Here is an 18740-nt window from a genome sequence, read left to right as displayed (position 1 = left end):
AAGGAAAATTGCCTTGCATTTTTCCTTGTATAATTTGTTGTTTCAATTTTAAAAAGTTATTATGAATCTGCTTTTTCATGTGCTTAGTGTTATAGAAGGCAGTGTGTCTAAGTTTAAAAACATTTAATTCAGGCTGACATAACATGAAATTTGCAATGCACATCTATCAAGAACTTCTTGTATGACTTGTATAGATTTATTTAGCTGAAGAAATAGCTGGAGTGTTTTTACTCTAAAACTTACGCACAGAACAAGATGGAAGGATATATAAATTTTATTCAGTTGATTTATTTCACTTATTTGGAACTACTCATCAGCTAAAATTAACCTATGATCTTCAGCCTTTGTGTTTAGGAGCCTATTATTCAACAAGTTTTTATCTATTTGACACTGTACTAGATACTAGATACTAGACAGATATGTATACTAGACAAATGCATGAAAAGTGAAAACACTTAGTGTATGTGTGGTTATATCGAGACAAGCAGAAAATACCTAGAAAATCTTGGACTTTTTTAGGTAAGTACAGTGTACATCTAGGTAAGCAAAGGAATAAAAACAAAGACAGGAGCAGTTAGTTAACCTTTCTGGTTAGTCAGAAAGGTCTCTGAATCCATTAGGAAGTGATAGACATGAATTGGCTAAAACTATCTGAAGAAAATCATCTCCAATGAGGATTAAGAAGATAGAACAGGAGGAACGGAGTAGACAGTGGTCAACAGAGAGACTCCACAGAAGCTGGTCCACCAGGAATGGATCTTCATTACACTGAGAAGGAAGACGTGGTAGGAGAGGTGCAGGGAGCCCAGCAGATGAACCCCAAGAAGGATGAATTCACATGGCCCTAGCCAGTGACTAAGCCATTATAGCATCCTGAACAGGAGAATCCTTTTTCTGGTTTGTTTTTACAGTAGATAAAGACTTTCCTAATTCATTTTTTGGAAATTGTTATTTGAAGATTCATGTTTGTTTGTTTTCACAGTTGGGAATTATATACCGTGACATTAAGCTTGAGAACATTCTACTTGATTCTAATGGCCACGTGGTGCTGACAGATTTTGGTCTGAGTAAGGAGTTTGTGGCTGAAGAAGTGAGTATTATATTTTAATTTGAAGTTAGTAACAACAGAATGTAAATGATTTTTAAAAAATGAGTATAGAATAAGCATTTATCAGGAGAGTACCATATGGATTATGGATTTTTGTACAGGTTTGCCTAGAGGAACATCTTGACATAAATGACTGTAAAGATTTTTAGCTTAAAATTACCATCTTGTTAGAATTGCAGTAAACCTTTGATGTTTATATCAGAATTCCCTAGTTTAAAACAAAACTATGCATTTAACTTTCCCTATAAAATATAACTGAAAAATGTAAATAAGCCTTTGGGCCCTTGAGGAGAATTATGCCTTAGTTGGTAACCAATAGAGAATTGCAAAACAAAGGACATAGAGTTTACATTGTATTTACAAAGTAGGACATGTCCTGATGTCCCTTTGAATTCACTTGACAAAAATGACAAGGATCTACTAGACCAACTTCTTTAATAACCTTGCTGGTTTTGTTCATATGAACTAAAATGTAATAGGTAATGTGCAGGTTTTAAATTGGAGCACTTTGCATTTTCAGTATTAATTAGTACATGTTTACTATTACATATGCATTTAATGACATTTTAAAATGTACATCTGCTAGTTCTAATTTAGATGCTATTTACTTAGTAGTTGTAATGGAAAATATATTTTTATACTACAGGTTATGCAAAATGAGGTAAATTTGAGTGCCAGCTTTTTTTTATCTAAGAAATTATTGGTATAGAATACAGAATTACAGTGCAATTTTCATAGTGAAGGACTTTGTGGTGTCAAACACATCATTCTTGAGTCCCACATCAGGTGTGTCTGTTTCTGGTTGTTTGTTTTTTACAATATTGCCAAAGCAGTCCTAGGTGAATTCCCTAAGTGCTGAAATTATAGAACTAAAGATCCCAGTTTTTTATCATCTCCATAGCCATTCAGTTCACTTATTCAGTAAATATTTATTGACCACCTCTTCTAAGCTTGGTACTAGATATTGCAATGGTGAAGAAGGTCGAAGTGGTATCATCAAAGTTATAAAATGGATGAATTTTTGAGGAATTGACTTCAAAGTCTGATTTTTAAAACTTTTTCTCCTTTGTAAAACTTTTTGTGGCTACTTCAGTAAGATGTGATAGGTTAAATATGTTTACCATGACTTCCTCACCAAATCCCCTATGAAAAAGGAAGGGAGTAAAATAGACATGTTCTCAAAAGAGAAGGAAGAAGATAGCAACCAAATTTTGGAAGATGGACAACAGGAAATCTAGTTGTAACTCAGATAGCATTTCTGATCACAGTTGAATCCTAAGCTAGTAACATGAGAATCCCCAAAGCAAGCTAATTTCCCCTTCTGGCTCCCAGACAGAGTTTGGAATTGAGGGCACCAGGTGTCTCTCAAAGTAGGAACACAGGGGATATGGTTGCAAGTCTGTATGAGAAACAGGGAGCCCCCTCTGAGCTGCAGTCTACCTGATTCACCTAAGCCACCGTGCTTTCCTTACCTTCAAGGAAGACTGAGAGTGTTAACAAGAAAGCCTGCATTCAGGGACAGTGGCCTAAAGGTGAGGACACAACAAAGGAACTAGTGGTTGAAGGGAAAAATGACACAGTGTGTCGTGGAGCTCCCATGGCCTCTTTCTGCCTCTTCATTCTGAGAACATGGCTTCCTACACAGGAGTTTAGAGGGTTCCTCTGAGAAACTGAGAACAGAAACTCTGCAGATGTTGTCAAGTGGTGGTGTGCCAGTAAACTAGTCCAGCCATATTCTTCCTCAGAGATGTCTGTGATTTGACAAGCCCAGCACATGCCACAGAACCACATTTGTGATAAAGTCACTGCTTCTTTTTCTATTTTGATTTCACTATATTTCAGTGATTAATTTCACGTGTCTCTGTTCCAATGGGATTATAGTTTCTTCTGTCATACTATGCATTTTAAACCATTGTTTTGAGAAGGGGTCGATGGGCTTCAAGAGATGGCCAAAGGCTCCTTGGCATGTGAAGCACATCCGTGTGGAGAGATTTGGTGATCACCTCCTCTCCATGGAACCATCCATGCATTTGCTCATTCTGTTGAAGGCCTTCTCCATACTAGACATTAGGCTAGGTTCTGATAAGACACCACCGAAAAGAATTGCTTAGTGACTCCTGTATTTATGGGTATGTGTGTCTGATCATTTGACAGACTTTGGCCCTGGGACACAGCAAAAATAAACAAAAATCAAGCATGGATCAGAGTTGCTGAGTTCTAATACAGAAATACTAATTAATCAGAAATGCCATGTGACTAAATCAACCTGGTCCCTCCTCACAAGAGAGACTTGTGTGTTTTGTTAATCATGTCAGCAGCTCCTCGGCAAGGGAACAGGGGAGTTCTTGTCGGATACCATAGGTTTTGAACACTTAGTTGTTTAGGTGCAAAAATGAAATATCGGATTGAGGGGTACCTGGGTGGCTCAATCGGTTAAGTGTCCAGCTCTTGGTTTGGCTCAGGTCATGATCTCAGTGTCACAAGATCAAGCCCTATGTCAGGCTTCACATTCAACAGAGTCTGCTTCAGATTCTCTCCCTCTGTGCCCCTCCCACTGGTCTCTCTCAAATAAATACATACATAAAATCTTTTTTAAAAATGAAGTACTGGGGAACGCCTGGGTGGCTCTGTGGGTTAAGCCTCTGCCTTCGGCTCAGGTCATGAACTCAGGGTCCTGGGATGGAGCCCCACATCGGGCTCCCTGTTCAGCAGGGAGCCTGCTTCCCCCTCTCTCTCTGCCTGCCTTTCTGCCTACTTGTGATCTCTGTCTGTCAAATAAATAAATAAATTCTTTATAAAAAAATGAAATACTGGGATTCAATCTGAGGTGGAGAAATAACTTACAGATTTTATTATTCACTGAATACAACCTAGCCGCATTTAATATAGTTAGGTGTTAGTCATTAAGCTTTCCACTTCATGTCTTCCCCTCAGACCACCAGCTCATTCTTCTCTTCGCATAGAGGACCTACTGTTACACTAGGTTTTAGGTTTAACTCTCAGGGCTGGGGTAAGAACTACCCCTCTCTGAGACTCCTACAACGGGATATAGTGGTTCTTTGCTCCCCTGATTCTACCCAGCACCTGTTCAGCAAGTTTCCCTGCCTAGACTCTTCCCACCTTAAAAATATTCCCCCCAAACTATTTCTGTTTTGAATAGTTAGCATTCCGTTTTGGTTTCACGTGGCACCCTGACTCCCTCATATCGAAATACGGTCTTTCTTGGAATGAGTTTCTTCTTTGTCCATCCCTATTCTACCTTGTTGGTTTTCGGTTTAAACTGTAGCTTAAGGAGTCTCCTCCTTGGTTTCCAGTGTATACAGAAAGATTCTGTAACTCCAGCTCCAACTGACTTCTCTCCTCTTCCTCTTCCTCTTGGTCTTTTGTCATCATTTAAGCATGCCTAGTCTCTCCTGTTTTAAAATTTTAAAGATGGATGGATGGACGGATGGTTGGATGGATGGACAGATGGATGGACAGACCAATAGATAAACAGAATCTATTCAGAATTCCATATTCCTTTCCAGCTCTTGCGCTGTTGTTCTCGGTATTTGTGTGTACATTCTCTTTACTTACTCACATGTCACTCCTTAATCTACTCCGATTTGGCTTGCACACCGACTGACTGACTGTAAGCCTTCTTGTCAAGGTCACCATTGACCTCGGTTTTAGAAACTTTGTAGTCTTTTCTTATTTGACTACCTAGTAACATTGAGCAGATATTGCCTCTCTCCTTGGCTCGTGAGACACCACACTCCCCTGGCTTTCCTTTTCTTTGTCACTGTCTTTTGCAGCCTCTTCCCCTTCTACCCAGGGGTTCCTCTCAGTTCAATACTAGGTACTCTTCTCTCTTTATGCTCTCTCCCCTTTATGCTGGTGATTCCTCAAAATACGTGGCAACCCTGACCTCTCTTCTGGACTCCAGATCCAAACATGCTCGTGATGTATTTCCACGTGATGCTCTCATAGATTGGTTGAGCTCAACATATCCAAAACTGAACTAACCTTCCCCCATCCAAATATGCTTCTCCTTCAGTATGTTGCTGTTTTGTGTGTGATAGATTCTGCCCTTACTGGGTCTGGGGAATGTATTTCTACTAATTTTTAGGAATTTGCTGAGTACAAAAAAAACATATACTATATGAATATATAATATACTATATATATAATATACTATATGAATATATAATATTCATCTCTCTGTGTATGCATTAATTGAATAATTGAACAAATATTAATTGAGTACTATGCATTGGGTATTGTACTTAGACCCTAAAAATACAGTGGTAAACAACAAATTCCTTGCCCTAATGAGCCTATATTCTGGAGGTGTTTGTCAAATATGCCTATAAGTAATTATTTCTAGATTATAGTTTGCCAGACTGGAGTGTATACAGGATAAAATTGGTTTATTGTTGAAATCTTTAAAATCTTTTATATGATAATGGACACTTTACAAAGTTGATACTTTTCATATGTTCTTTTCTCAGTTGTAGAATCTGATAAATCCCTTGAGATTCTGAGACTAAGACAATTCAAAATATTTACAGGCTAGTATTTGTCCTTCATAGAATCTCATGAGAGTACAATTCAGCAAACATTTGTTGAGTTCCTACTGTGAGTCAGACATTCTGCTGGTATTGGGTATATGATTCTAACACTGAAGACTATAAAGATATTTAAAGGGGGTCTGTTTTTACCTGTTTATGAACAAATAATGTCAAAATGATACATTCATGTCCTATTAGTTACCCTGTACTTGTATATGGCATATGCATTCTGTGTTTTTACAATTTCACACTGAACATTTTTAAAAAATCACAACAGATTATTAATGTAAATCTACAGGTAGCTAAATAAAACTAGCAGAAAAATAATGTCCCCAACATTTAAAATAGAAGTAGCTAAACTAATCATACTGCCATGGTAGCTGTACTTTAAAGGAAAGGCCTATGGATTAGTGACTATTTTCTCTTTCCAAAAAATAGAAAAATGCACCTTTGCTTAGTAAAGGGGATGTTATTCATTAATTTTTTTGAGCATATAAGTGGCCTTTGTGTATAGTGGTTAGGACATGTGTTGGAGGAAGAGGGTCTTTTTCAGGTCTCCCCTCTGTAGCTGTGTGACACCGGGCAAGCCCCAGTCCTTAGCCTCTCGGTCTTAGTTTCTTCCTCTGTAAGGTAATAGCTGTCATTTCTAGTTTATAGGATCATCATAGCCCACAATCAGCTGATGCTCACGAAAGTATGTTCTAAAGTGTGAAGCAGTAAAACACACCGGCTTCTACTTTTAAGACATACTGTTCAAATTTTAGATTACTGTGAGCAAAACTAAAATATGCAGACGAGAATCTTAAATTGCTCTCCTTTGGGGCACCTGGGTGGCTTAGTTAAGCGTCTGCCTTTAACTCAGGCCATGATCCCAGGAGGGATCGAGCCCATGTCGGTGCTCTCTGCTCAACAGGGAACCTGCTTCTCCCTCTCTCTCTACCTGATGCTCTGCCTGCTTGTGCTCTCTCTGTCTCTCCGTCAAATAAATAAATAAAATCTTTAAAATAAAAATTACTCTCCCTTTTTGGATTTGTAGGAAAGTTTTAAATTATTCCTCTCTTTAGTAAATGACTAGTTATTAATACCATTTGCAGTATTCTGCTGTTGTGACATTTGCATCTCAGGATGCCTAGGTGAGGTTCAGGATCCTTAAAGAGTATGTTTGCTTTAGGAATCGGATAACCCTACTCTCTGAGGAAGCTTTCGTTCCTTCTGTCCCCTGTCCTGGTGTGTGTTGACAGTTCTTTTCATTTGTATATGCTCCTAAAGAACGTATTAGGTTGGGGTGCCTGGGTGGCTCCAATGGTTAAGCATCTACCTTCTCCCAGGTCATGATCCCAAGGTCCTGGGATAGAGCCCAGGACCCTTATCCACTTGGGCTCCTTGCTCAGCAGGGAGCCTGCTTCTCCCTCTGCCCGCTGCTCCACCTGCTTGTGCTCCCTCGTGGGCTTGTTCTCGCTCTTTCTCTGACAAATAAATAAAATCTTAAAAAAAAAAAAAAAAGAGGGAATGTCTAGGTCTCTGTAAATAAGTCCTATCAGTTATTCACCAAAATCAGTGATTCTGGGATAATTTTAGTTATTTTAGGGTAAATGTTGAGATGGAAGTGTTGGGAAAATAGGAGATCTAGAAACCAGTCAGAGCATTTTTCCATTGCCCCAGTCTTTCTTCTGCTTAAGCAGTGTTACACAATATACAGATGCTAGCGCATTAGTTTCTGCCATTTTTGGTAGAGTTCTTCTGCCAGATATCAGAGTGGATTCCTTACATTTGGACAGGAGGAGGGGAGGGAGACAGACAGGGCTTTGGCCTCAGATGTCTGCCTCACAGATTGCTTTATAACTTTTCTTACAGTAGAAATTACTGGCTATGGTAAGATTTACTGGAATCCTCTTTCTAATTTTAAGGCAAGTTCAGTGCACAAGTTCAGAGGGCAGGTTTAATGTAAATGACATCACAGTGCAAATGGGGACAGCTTTTTTTTTTTTTAAGATTTTATTTATTTATTTGACAGACAGAGATCACAAGTAGGCAGAGAGGCAGGCAGGGAGAGAAAGAGGAGGAAGCGGGCTTCCTGCAGAGCAGAGAGCCTGATGTGGAACTCGATCCCAGGACCCTAAGATCATGACCTGAGCCTAAGCCAGAGGCTTAACCCACTGAGCCACCCAGGCGCCCAAGTGGGGACAACTTTTAAGTGGAGAGTCTTTTCACAGAAACTTCTGTAATATAGTCCATTTGTTCAAATCAGGTTTAAATATATGTAATTTTTATTTACTTGAAAATTATATTTAGAAGTCACATTTTTCTATATTAATATAGAATGTATTCATCTGAAACTAGATCATTTTTATCTATTTTCTAAAAAGAAAGACAAGGTACTTAAAAGCCATGCTGAGTGTCAGGGACTTTCAAAGCCTTAATGGGTATTTAGCAAAAAATATTCTGGAATATTAACTAACATTGCATAAGTTTGATTGATAAATGCTTATTTCTTTCAAATTTCTTTTTAATTTTTTTATGTTATGAAATATTTAACTATAATAAAAATGTTTAAAACGATACAACAGAATCTGTGCACCCACTATTCACATATACAGTTATAAACATTTTGCTTTTTTTCCCACTCATTCAGCAAACATCAGTTGAATGTCTGCTGTGATCCAGGCACTGTTCTGTCTGGCATTGGAATCTAGCAATGAGCAAAATAGACAAAAACAAGTAAATAAGTAAAATACGTATGAAATGTGTTAGATAGTGGAAAGTTACAAGAAGACAAATACATTAGGTAAAAGGGATAGGGAATATCAGGGTGAGAAGAGGTTGCACTTTTTTTTTTTTAAAGAGGGGGTGGATAAAGGCAAAGGGAAGGGGAAAACCTTAAACAGGTTCCATGCCCAGCTCAGAGCCCAACCCAGGGCTCGACCTCACAACCTTGAGATCATGACCTGAGCTGAGATCAAGAGTCAGACACTTAATGAACTGAGCCACCCAGGTACCTGAAAAAGTTGGACTTTTAAAACAGGTTCAGGAATGGTGTCGCTGAGAAGGTGACAGTTGAATAGAGACGTGAAGGAAGTGAGAGTATGAGCAATGTCAGTATCTTGGTAAAGAGATTTTTAGGCAGAGAGATCAGCATGAAAGATGCAGAGTGGGAATATGCCTGGGCTGTTTGTGGAATAAGGAGGAATGTAGTGTAAGTGTACAGAATGAGTGAGGCTCAGAATAGCAGGAAGTAAGGACATGGAGGAAGGATTGTACAGATCATGCAGGGCGTTGAAGACTGTTGTAAGGACTGTGATTTCTTTAAGTGAAATGGGGGTCATTGGAAAGTTTTGAGTAGATGAATGAGATGATCTGACTTGTTTTAGAAGAGTGATTCTGTTTGCCAGGCATGATGTTCTTGTAGTGGGGCAAGTCTAGATACATGGAGACCAGTTAGGAAATGGTTGCACTAATCCAACCAAAAGATGGTAATGCTTTAGACAGTGCAGTGGCAGAGTAAATTGCAATAAGTAGTCAGATTTTAGATACATTTTGACATTAGAGATAATGAAATTTCTTGATGGATTGGACATGGGATTTGAGAGGGCAAGAAAAATCAGGGGAGCCCTAAGGTTTTTGGCCAAAGTGGCTGAAAGAATAAAGTTGCTATTAACTAGCATGAGGTGGGCTTCTGATGGAAAGATTTCAGGTAGGTAGAAGAGTGCATTTAAGCAGCTTGAGTTTGAGACTATTAGACGTACAGAGATGCCAGCGGGCAGTAGGAGATCTGAGTCTAGAGTCTGAGGGAGAAGTCTCATGTAGAGATATAAACGTGGAACTTGCTGGTATGTAAGTAATATTTAAAATCATGAAAATGAGGAGAGGGGCACCTGGGTGGCTCAGTCGGTTAAATGTCTGTCTTCTGCTCAGGTCATGATCCTGGGGTCCTGAGACTGAGCCCCGCGTTAGGCTCTCTGCTCAGTGGGGAGTTGCTTCTCCCTCTCATTCTTCCTCCCTGCTCTCTATCTCTTCTCTCAAATAAATAAATATAGTATTTTTTAAAAAGAAATAGAGAAGAGTATCAATAGAGTAAGTACAGATAGGAAAGAAAAAGGGACAAAGCTCTGAACCGCAGGCCTCTCTGATTTGAGTAAAAAGAGGAGAAGGCGCCAGCAAAGGAGACTGGGAAGAAGGGACTGGGAAGCTGGAAGAAAATGGACAAATGTGTTGTCTTGGGAGCAAGTGAAAAAATGTTTCTAGGATGAACGCGATCAACTATGTCAGGTACTGTTGTTAAGGACAAATAAGGTGAGGACTGGAGATTGAGCATTGGCTCAGTCTAAATCTCAGGAGAGAGCTAATGGGAATTGACACATTGTCCTTCAACCTAAGCAACTCGGTAAAAAGGAATAGTGAAATCGTGTGAGGAGGATGCAGAGGATGGAGTGGGTCAAGAGAGGTCTTTTTAAGGTAGGAGAAATGACAGACATCATATGCTGGTTGACACATTCCTGGAAAGGAAGTAGGGGTCAATATAATAATGGGGGGGTGGGGGAAAGATTGCTGGAATGCTGACCTTGGGAGGGATAAACTCAGTGCATAAGTGGGGAAGCTGCCCTTAGCTAGTGGCCTCATCAGTTTATCCTTAGGAAGAGAGAAGGGTGAGTTGCTGGGCCCAGATGCACGTGACTGTCAAGAAGCGATAATGGGAGCTTACGGAAGGTCTTTTCTGATTGCTTCTATGTTCTCACTGAAAGGAGAAGGAAGGAAAAGGAGACATTGGAGTTTGAGGAGAGAGGAGAAGATATAAAATAAGTAGCCACATCTGTGGGAAAGTGAATGGATTAGGGAATGAGTGTGTTTGCTGGACAGCACTGAAGGCCCACTTGAGGCTCATGGTCTTGGATTTAAAGTGAAATTGGTCAGCCTGATTCTGTTTACTCCAACCACATTTAGTTTAACAAGTGCAGGCAAAGAGTAGTAGATGGTGGGTTGAATTTAATCTTGTTTTAGTACCCCTACTTCATATGTATATATCCATAAACTATATATACTGTTAGCTTATGTTCCTAAAATGTACGTAAATGGCATATCATATTGCAAAGTATTTTGACTTATTTTTGAAATGTATCCAAGTTGATAAATATGAATTTTTCATTTATTTTAGCTTCTGTATAATACTTTAAATGAATTACCCAGTTTACTTCTCCATTCTCCTGCTAAGATACATTTAGGTTTCTGTGTTTTCTTAATGTTGCAAGTTTTTTTCAGATATTACTGATTTTCTGCAGTACCTTAAATATTCTAAATACCTGTCAGTTGTAATTATATACTTTATTTCTTTTCCAAGTCTTCACTTGTCTTTAATGATATTTTTGCCATCATCGGATTTAATATTTTAATAAAATCAAATTTACTAATCTTTTCATGTTTATATCCAATTATTTTTAAAAATTTTAATTGTGGCAAAATACAAATTTTTAATTTTAAAATTTTAAAACAAACATTATCATCTAAACTATTTTTAAGTGTACATCAATTGTATTAACTATATTCACATTATTGTGCAACAGGTCTCTAGAAATGTTTTATCTTGTAAAACTAAACTCTATACCCATTGAGCAATAACTCCTCAGTCTTCTCTCCTCCCAGCCTCTGGCAATCACCATTTTACTTTGTGTTTCTGTGAGTTTGACTGCTTTAGATACCTAATATAAATAGAATCATACAGTATTTATCTTTGTGACTGGCTTACTTCAGTTAACATAATGTCCTCTAGGTTCATTAATGTTATAGCATGTGATGGGATTTCCTTCTTTTTTAAGGCCAAATAATATTGTAATATATGTGTATATCATACTTTGTTTATCCATTCATCCACTAATGGACATTTGGGTTGCTTCCACTTATTGGCTGTTGCAAATAATGCTACATTGAACATAGGTATACAAATACCTCTTTGAGATAATGCTTAAAGTTCTTCTGGATATATATCCAGAAGTAGAATTGCTGGATCATATGATTATATTATTTATTTCCCCCATGATAATTTTATTTTTAATTTTTTTTGAGGAACATCCTTAATGTGTCCCATAGAGGCTGTACCATTTTCCATTCCCACCAGCAGTGTGCAAGTGTTCCAGTTTCTCCACATCCTCACCCATACTTAGTATTTCTGCCTTTTTGATAGCAGCCCTCCTAATGAGTATGAGGTAATATCTCATTATAGTTTTTATTTGCATTTCTCTCGTGATTAGTGATGTTGCACATCTTTTCATGTGGTTTTTGGTTTCTTGTTTATCATCTTTGGAAGAATGTCTGTTGAAATTCTTTGCCTGGTTTTTAATCAGGTTATTTGCTTTTTTCTTGTTGAGTTGTAGTTCTTTATATATTCTGAATATTAACTACTTACCTGATATGCAATTTGTAAATTTTCTGTCTTGTTCTGTAGGTTGTCTTTCTACTTTGTTTCTTTTGGTGCAGGGAAGTTTTTAATTTTGATATTGTCCCATTTGTCAGCTTTTGTTGCCTGTGGTTTTGGTATCATATCCAAAAAATATTGCCAAATCTAGTGTCATGAAACTTTCCCTCTGTTTCTTCTAGGATTTTTATATTTAGGTCTTGCACTTAGATCTTTAGTCCATTTTGAGTTAACTTTTGTATTTGGTGTAAAGTAAGGGTCCAGCTTCATTCTTTTGCATGCAGTTGTCTATTTTTCCCAGCATCATCTGTTGAAGAGACCATCCTTTGCTTACCATGTGGTCTTGACACCCTTGTTGAAGAAGATCATTTGACTGAAAGCGCTGTAAGGTTCATTTCTGGGCTCTTTATTTTGTTCCATTGCTCGGTATGTCTGTCTTAATTCCACTACAAAGATGTGTTGTTTACTGTAGCTCTGTAATACATTTTGAAATCATAAAGTGTGACACTGCCAACTTTATTCTTCTCTTTCAAGTTTGTTTTGGCTATTCAGTGTCCCTTGAGATTTCAAATGAATTTTAATATTTTTTTTATTTTGCAAAAAAACACCGTTGGGATTTTGAAAGAAATTACATTGAATCTCTAGATTACTCTGAGTATGATAGTATGGACATTTTCAATATTATATCTTCTAATACACAAGCAGGTGATGTCTTTCCTCTTATTTCTATCTCCCTTAATTCCTTTCACAATATTTTATCATGTTCATTGTCAGGTCTTTTGACTTATTGGTTAAGTTATTTCCTGATCATTGTATTATTCTTGATGCTATGTTAATTGGGATGTTTTCCCCTTAATTTTTTTTGGATTGTTTGTTGTTAATGTAAAGAAATGTAACTGATATTTGTATATTGATCTTATATTCTGTAACTTTGTTGTATGTGCTTATTCTAATAGTTTTTTTGTGTGGAATCTTTAGGGTTTTCTACGTATAAGATTATGTCATCTACAAATAGAGATAATTTTATTTTTTCCTTTCAATTTTGGATGTCATTTGTTTGTTTGTTTGCTTACTTGCTTTTGCCTAACTGCTCTGGCTAGGACTTCTAGTTCTGTATTGAATAGAAGTGGTAATAGCAGGCTTCCCTTGTTCCTGATCTTAGAGGAAAAGCTTGCAGTTTTTCACCATTGAGTCTCCTGTTTACTGGGGGCTTTTCATATATGGCCTTTACTATATCGAGGTAGTTTCTTTCTATTCCTTCTTTGTTGTGTGTGTTTTTATCATGAAAGGGTACTGAAGTTTGTCAAATGCTTTTTCTGCATCAGTTGAAGTGATCATGTGGCTTTTGTTCTTCATTCTGTTAAAGCACTGTTTTATGTTGATTGACTTTCAAGTCTTGAACTATCCTTGCATTCTAGGAATAAGCCTCACTTGATCATGTCACATAAACCTTTAAATGTGCTGATGAATTTGATCTGCTTGTATCTAAGTGGGATTTTTCTATCAGTCTTCATCAGAAATATAAGTCTGTAGTTTTCTTGCAGTATCTCTTGCTGACTTTGGTATCAGAGTAATGCTGCCCTCATCCAATGACTTTGGAAGTGTTCTCTTCAATTTTTTGGAAAATTGAGGAGGGTTGGTCTTACTACTTCTTTAAGGGTTTTTTTTTTTTTTTTTTTAGAATTTTCCTGTAAGCCATCTGGTCCTGAGCTTTTCTGGGAGGAGGTTTTTGATTGTTGATTCAGTCTCTTTACTGATTATGTGTCTGTTCAGATTTTCTATTTCTTCATGATTCAGTCTTGATAAATTGTATGTTTCTAGGAATTTATCCATTCTAGCTTATCCAGTTTGTCGGTGTATAATTGTTCATAGTAGCTTCTTATAACATCTTCTAGTTCATTTCTGATTTTACTTATTTGATTCTTTTTTTTTAATCTAGCTAAGATTTTTTCAGTCTTGTTGATATTTTCAAAAAACCAACTTTTATTTTGTTAAATTTTTTCTATTGTTTTTCTTTTCTCGGTTTCATTTATTTATGGTCTACTTATTTCTTTCCTGCTGCTAACTTATGGTTTAGTTTGTTCTTCATTTTCCACTTCCTTGAGGTGTAAAATTGGATTGTTGAATTCTTTGAATTTTTTAAAACAAGATCTCTTTTTATCTCAATGCAGTAAGATATTTGGCTTTCTTTTTAAAAAAATAACACTTTAGGGCGCCTGGGTGGCTCAGTGGGTTAAGCCGCTGCCTTCGGCTCAGGTCATGATCTCAGGGTCCTGGGATCGAGTCCCGCATCGGGCTCTCTGCTCAGCAGGGAGCCTGCTTCCTCTTCTCTCTCTCTGCCTGCCTCTCTGCCTACTTGTGATCTCTATCTGTCAAATAAATAAATAAAATCTTTAAAAAAAATAACACTTTAAAAATTTTAATTTACTGGGAATTAATTTTTGTATAAAAACAAAGTGAGGATCTTATTATATCTCTTTTTATAGATTAACCTAGTTGACTAAACTATCATCAAATAGTTAATCTTTTCTCTACTGATTCGAAAGGTAACTTCTGTCATATATCAAATTCCTATACACAACTGCAAGTCTGTTTCTATTCCTATTTTTCTTCATTCAATTCCGTTTGTCTGGTTGCCTCCCTCTAAATCAAAATAAAAAATCTTAAAGGCTATGATTTTTGAGAGGTGAGATCTTTCTCCTCTTCACATTTATTCTACCATTATCTCTTCCTTTCATCTGACTCTTCACTGTATTCTTTATTTTTGGTCTTTCGTTCCTCCATATGCATTATGGAATTGAATTTATAAATCCAGAAATAACTGTGATCTTTGGATATTGAATCTTCCTATCAACTAATGAGCATAAATGAATATTCATACTTTCCCATTTATTTAGTTATTTATTTCCTTTGATAATATTTTAATAACTTTCTATGCTTTATACTTATATTATTAGATTCATTTCTATTAACTTTATTTATTCCTATCTAAAAAACTAGAATATTTATGGTTTTTTGGGCAACACATAGGAATGTTTTTGATCTTGTACATAGGAATTTTGCTGAATTCATTTTCCACTAATTTACAGATCCACTTGGATTTTTTATGTAAATGACTATATTAAGAGAAAAAATCAGAACCACCTTGTTACTAATGATGGCTTTATATCTTTGTGATCCTCATTATCTTTATTTTGTGTGTGCTTGTGGGTCAATGGTTTGGTTTAGCTTTATCATTCTGTCACGTTCATTTGTACATATTCTTGCTTTTTACTTTAAGGCTATATGTCTTGGGTTTTACAATTTAGTATAGTATTTACTGTAGGTTTTTTGATAGATGAATTATATTGTTAGTTTCTAGTTGTTTATTGATATAAGTATATTCTTATGCTTTTTCTCTTTAATCACCTATGTAATTTATATTACTAGGATTTGTTGCTGAGTGTTAAACCATCTTTTAATTCTTGGAACAAACTACTTTCAGTGTTGTTGTTGTTGTTGTTGTTTTACATTTTGCTAGATTTTGTTTGCTGATATTTTATTTAGGATTTTATTGTCAAGTTGACCTATAATTTTCTTTTCTAATATTACATTTTTCTGATTTTGATATCAAGCTTATACTAACATCATGAAATGAATTTAGAATCATGTATGTACAGCACCCGGCTAGCTCAGTCAGCAGAGCATGAGACTCTTAGAATCATATATGTAGATAGAAATCCTATTCCTCTGAATATTTCCTCTTAATGCACCTCTATAACTAACTCCCACCTCCTAAGTGAGTGTGAGTAGCTTTTCAAATACTTATTTAATTCTTTAAAAATATTTATAATAATATTTAGGTTTTCAGTTTCTCCTTGAGTGAATTTTGGTAAGTTATATTTTTATAGAAAATGTTATATTTTTTCTTTTTAAATTCTTTGGCATCATATTCATAGAATTTGCTTATTTTTAAATACTGTGAGGGTAAGAATGTTTCCTTTTATATTATTAATATTATTGATCTGCAACTTTCCTCTTTTTTTCTCTTGGTCAGTTTGCTAGATATTTGCCCATTAGTCTTTTCTAAGAAACGGTCTTTTCTCAAGCTTCTCATTTCTTCTGTTTCTTTGCTGATGTTCCATTATTACTTTGGTTTTTTGACATTTTGAGTTTTTCTTTCATATGCTTTTTCTAAACTTTCAAGTTGGACCTCCAGCTTGGTAACAATCTTTTCATTTTTAATGAAACTGAATTTTAACAACAGCTTTAGAGATTTCTCACAAGTTCTGATATATGGCATGTTTACTATTATTCTAATAGTCTAATATTCATTTTGTTTTTTCTTTGGGCCATGAATTATTTAGAAATGGGTTTTTAGGTTCTCAAATAGATAGGATTTTTTTGTTATCTTTGCGTAAATTAGTTCTAATTTTATTGCTTTCTGTTTGGAGAGCAAACTGTATATGATCTTATTTCTGTGGAATTTGAGATTTGCCTTGTGACCTATTATATGGTTGATTTCTGTTAATATGACATGTATGCCTGACAAGAATGTATATTCTCTGTTATAAAAGTTTTATGTATTCTCATAAACATCATGCAAATCTTCTATAGCTTCACTAATTATTTTCCTGCTTGATTGGTCAGTTATAAAAGAGATAAGTTGAAATGCCCATTACAGTTGTGAATTTGTCCCTTTCTTCTTGAAGATCTCTCCATTTTTGCTTTATGTAGTTTAAGGCTTTTCAAAAAATGTTGAGGGCATTCAGGTTTGGAATAGTATCATTCCCTAGTGAAATGTTCCTTTTATTATTATGTAATAGTTCTAGCTAATTTTAATAATCCTTTTTGCTGTAACATTTATTTTCCTGCTATTAATAAAAATACTCCAGCTTTCTGTTGGTTAGTGCTAGTCTGATATATCTTTTTCCATCTCTTTACTTTCAATATTTCTTTGTCATTATGTTTTAGGTGTGCCTTTTGTAAATAACATATAGCTGGATTTTGTTTTTGATCCAGAGAGTTTCTATCTTTTAACTGGTGAGTTAAAATCTGTATATTATGATTAATAATATATTTTTACTTATTTCTCTTATCTTGCTCTGTGTTTCTCTTTATCACAGTTTCTCTTTGCTTTTCCCCCTACTTTCCTATTTAGATTATTAGGGTTTCTTTATTTCATTTCTCCATAATGGTCTAGAAGTTTTATATACTCTTCTATTCTTTTAGTGGTTATTAACGTGAAGTTTTTAACTGATATGCTGACTTAACAATTATGTCTGTAATTGTCATGACCACTGCAAGAACATGGAATGTTTTAACTTCAATTATCCATCTCATTTTCTGTGTTATTGTTACTTATTATTTGATCCCATGTTGTGTTATGTTCCCCAAATTAATCATTATTTTGTAATTTTCATTTTAAAATTCAATACTTGTTTAGATTTTCTCACATTTATCTGTTTTCTCTGTTCACCATTGCTTCTTACAACTTAACTCTTTTCTTGTGAGTTTAGTTTATTTCTGAAGTACACTCTTTAGATGTCTTTTTAACAATGCTTAATGAATAGAAAACACTCTGTCTTAAAATGCCTTTATTTTACATTTTTATTGCATATTTATTGTTAATCTAGCTGTCATAGATAAATCTAGTTATGGGATGGTTTATCATTTTATTTTAAAATAAAACATTTGCAAAAACAAAAGCAAAATAAATGTATGGATTAGGGGATTATTATAAGGCAAACTCTTAAAACCATCACTCATGTTAAGAAATAGGAATTTCCCATCATGGGTATATTTTTATTTTGTTTGCTTGGGACTTCTGCAGTATTTTCTCAACTGTATCTTCTGGTTTGCAGATTCTCTCTTTAGTTGTGTCTATTCTGTTTAATCAGCCTGTTTTTTATTACTATATTTTTTCATTTATTTAATTCTATTTGCTTTTTCATATCTCCCTAATCTTTTCTGTACTGCTTTGTTATTTTATGGATATTTTCCTTCCTTTATGTCTTTCATCTTTTACAACATACTCATCTTTTATAGATTGTTGTTCTGGTATTTGTTTGGTGTGAGGAGTCCAGTTCTCATACTTAGAAATGTTCAGACTCCAGGGCTTTGTGTATGTGAACCCTAATCCAGCTAGGCTGTGGAAATTTCTCTGGTTGTCATGTGTTCCAGAGTAGCACCATGTTGACCAGACTTTTTCACTTCCCCATACCATGGAGGACAAGAGTTTCAGGCCCTAAATCTACAAAGGGGCACAAGCCTCGGAATTTGATTTCACAAGGGGAATATTTATGTGTTTGTTTTCTAAGCTAAGGCCCTCCCTTTGTGTAGTTACAGCATAGGTCATATGCCTACCTCACTGGTTTTCTGCACCCTCTTCATGGCTGGCATCTAGGGACTCCCCTTTCTAGTGAGCACGGTCATAGATTACTAGCAGTGCATTATTTGCTTCTTTTTAAAAATTCAAACATTTCTAGATACTTGTGAGAAGATTTGTCAAAATTAGAATGAGAAAAAATACAGGAGGGAGGAAAAACTTCTCACTGGTGGATTTATATTTAACTTACAAATTTATCCTAAACACACAAGATTGGAATAAAACATTGGCAAATAAACACTAGGGATGATTTAACCTAGTATTTATTGAGAAATGTCTAAGAGTTTGACAGTTGAATTTGTGTTTGGATTC

General features: G+C 35.7%; 1 protein-coding gene across 3 annotated transcripts in view; it reads left to right on the top strand.

Annotated features, from left to right (window-relative positions):
• Window positions 1–18740, top strand: part of RPS6KA5 (ribosomal protein S6 kinase A5) — a 173212-nt gene that overhangs the window by 102599 nt on the left and 51873 nt on the right. For 2 of the 3 annotated variants that reach the window (XM_044229718.1, XM_044229719.1), the window contains exon 5: window positions 983–1090. In XM_044229718.1, the coding sequence (XP_044085653.1) occupies window positions 983–1090 (108 nt within the window). Of the gene's footprint in view, window positions 1–982; window positions 1091–17027; window positions 17084–18740 lie in introns of those variants that run through there. The other variant, XM_044229720.1, reaches the window with a different exon arrangement.

This window comes from Neovison vison, chromosome 13 (genome assembly GCF_020171115.1).
Source record: "Neovison vison isolate M4711 chromosome 13, ASM_NN_V1, whole genome shotgun sequence".
Taxonomy (NCBI): Eukaryota; Metazoa; Chordata; class Mammalia; order Carnivora; family Mustelidae; genus Neogale; species Neogale vison.
This window is presented reverse-complemented; position numbering and strand designations above follow the sequence as displayed.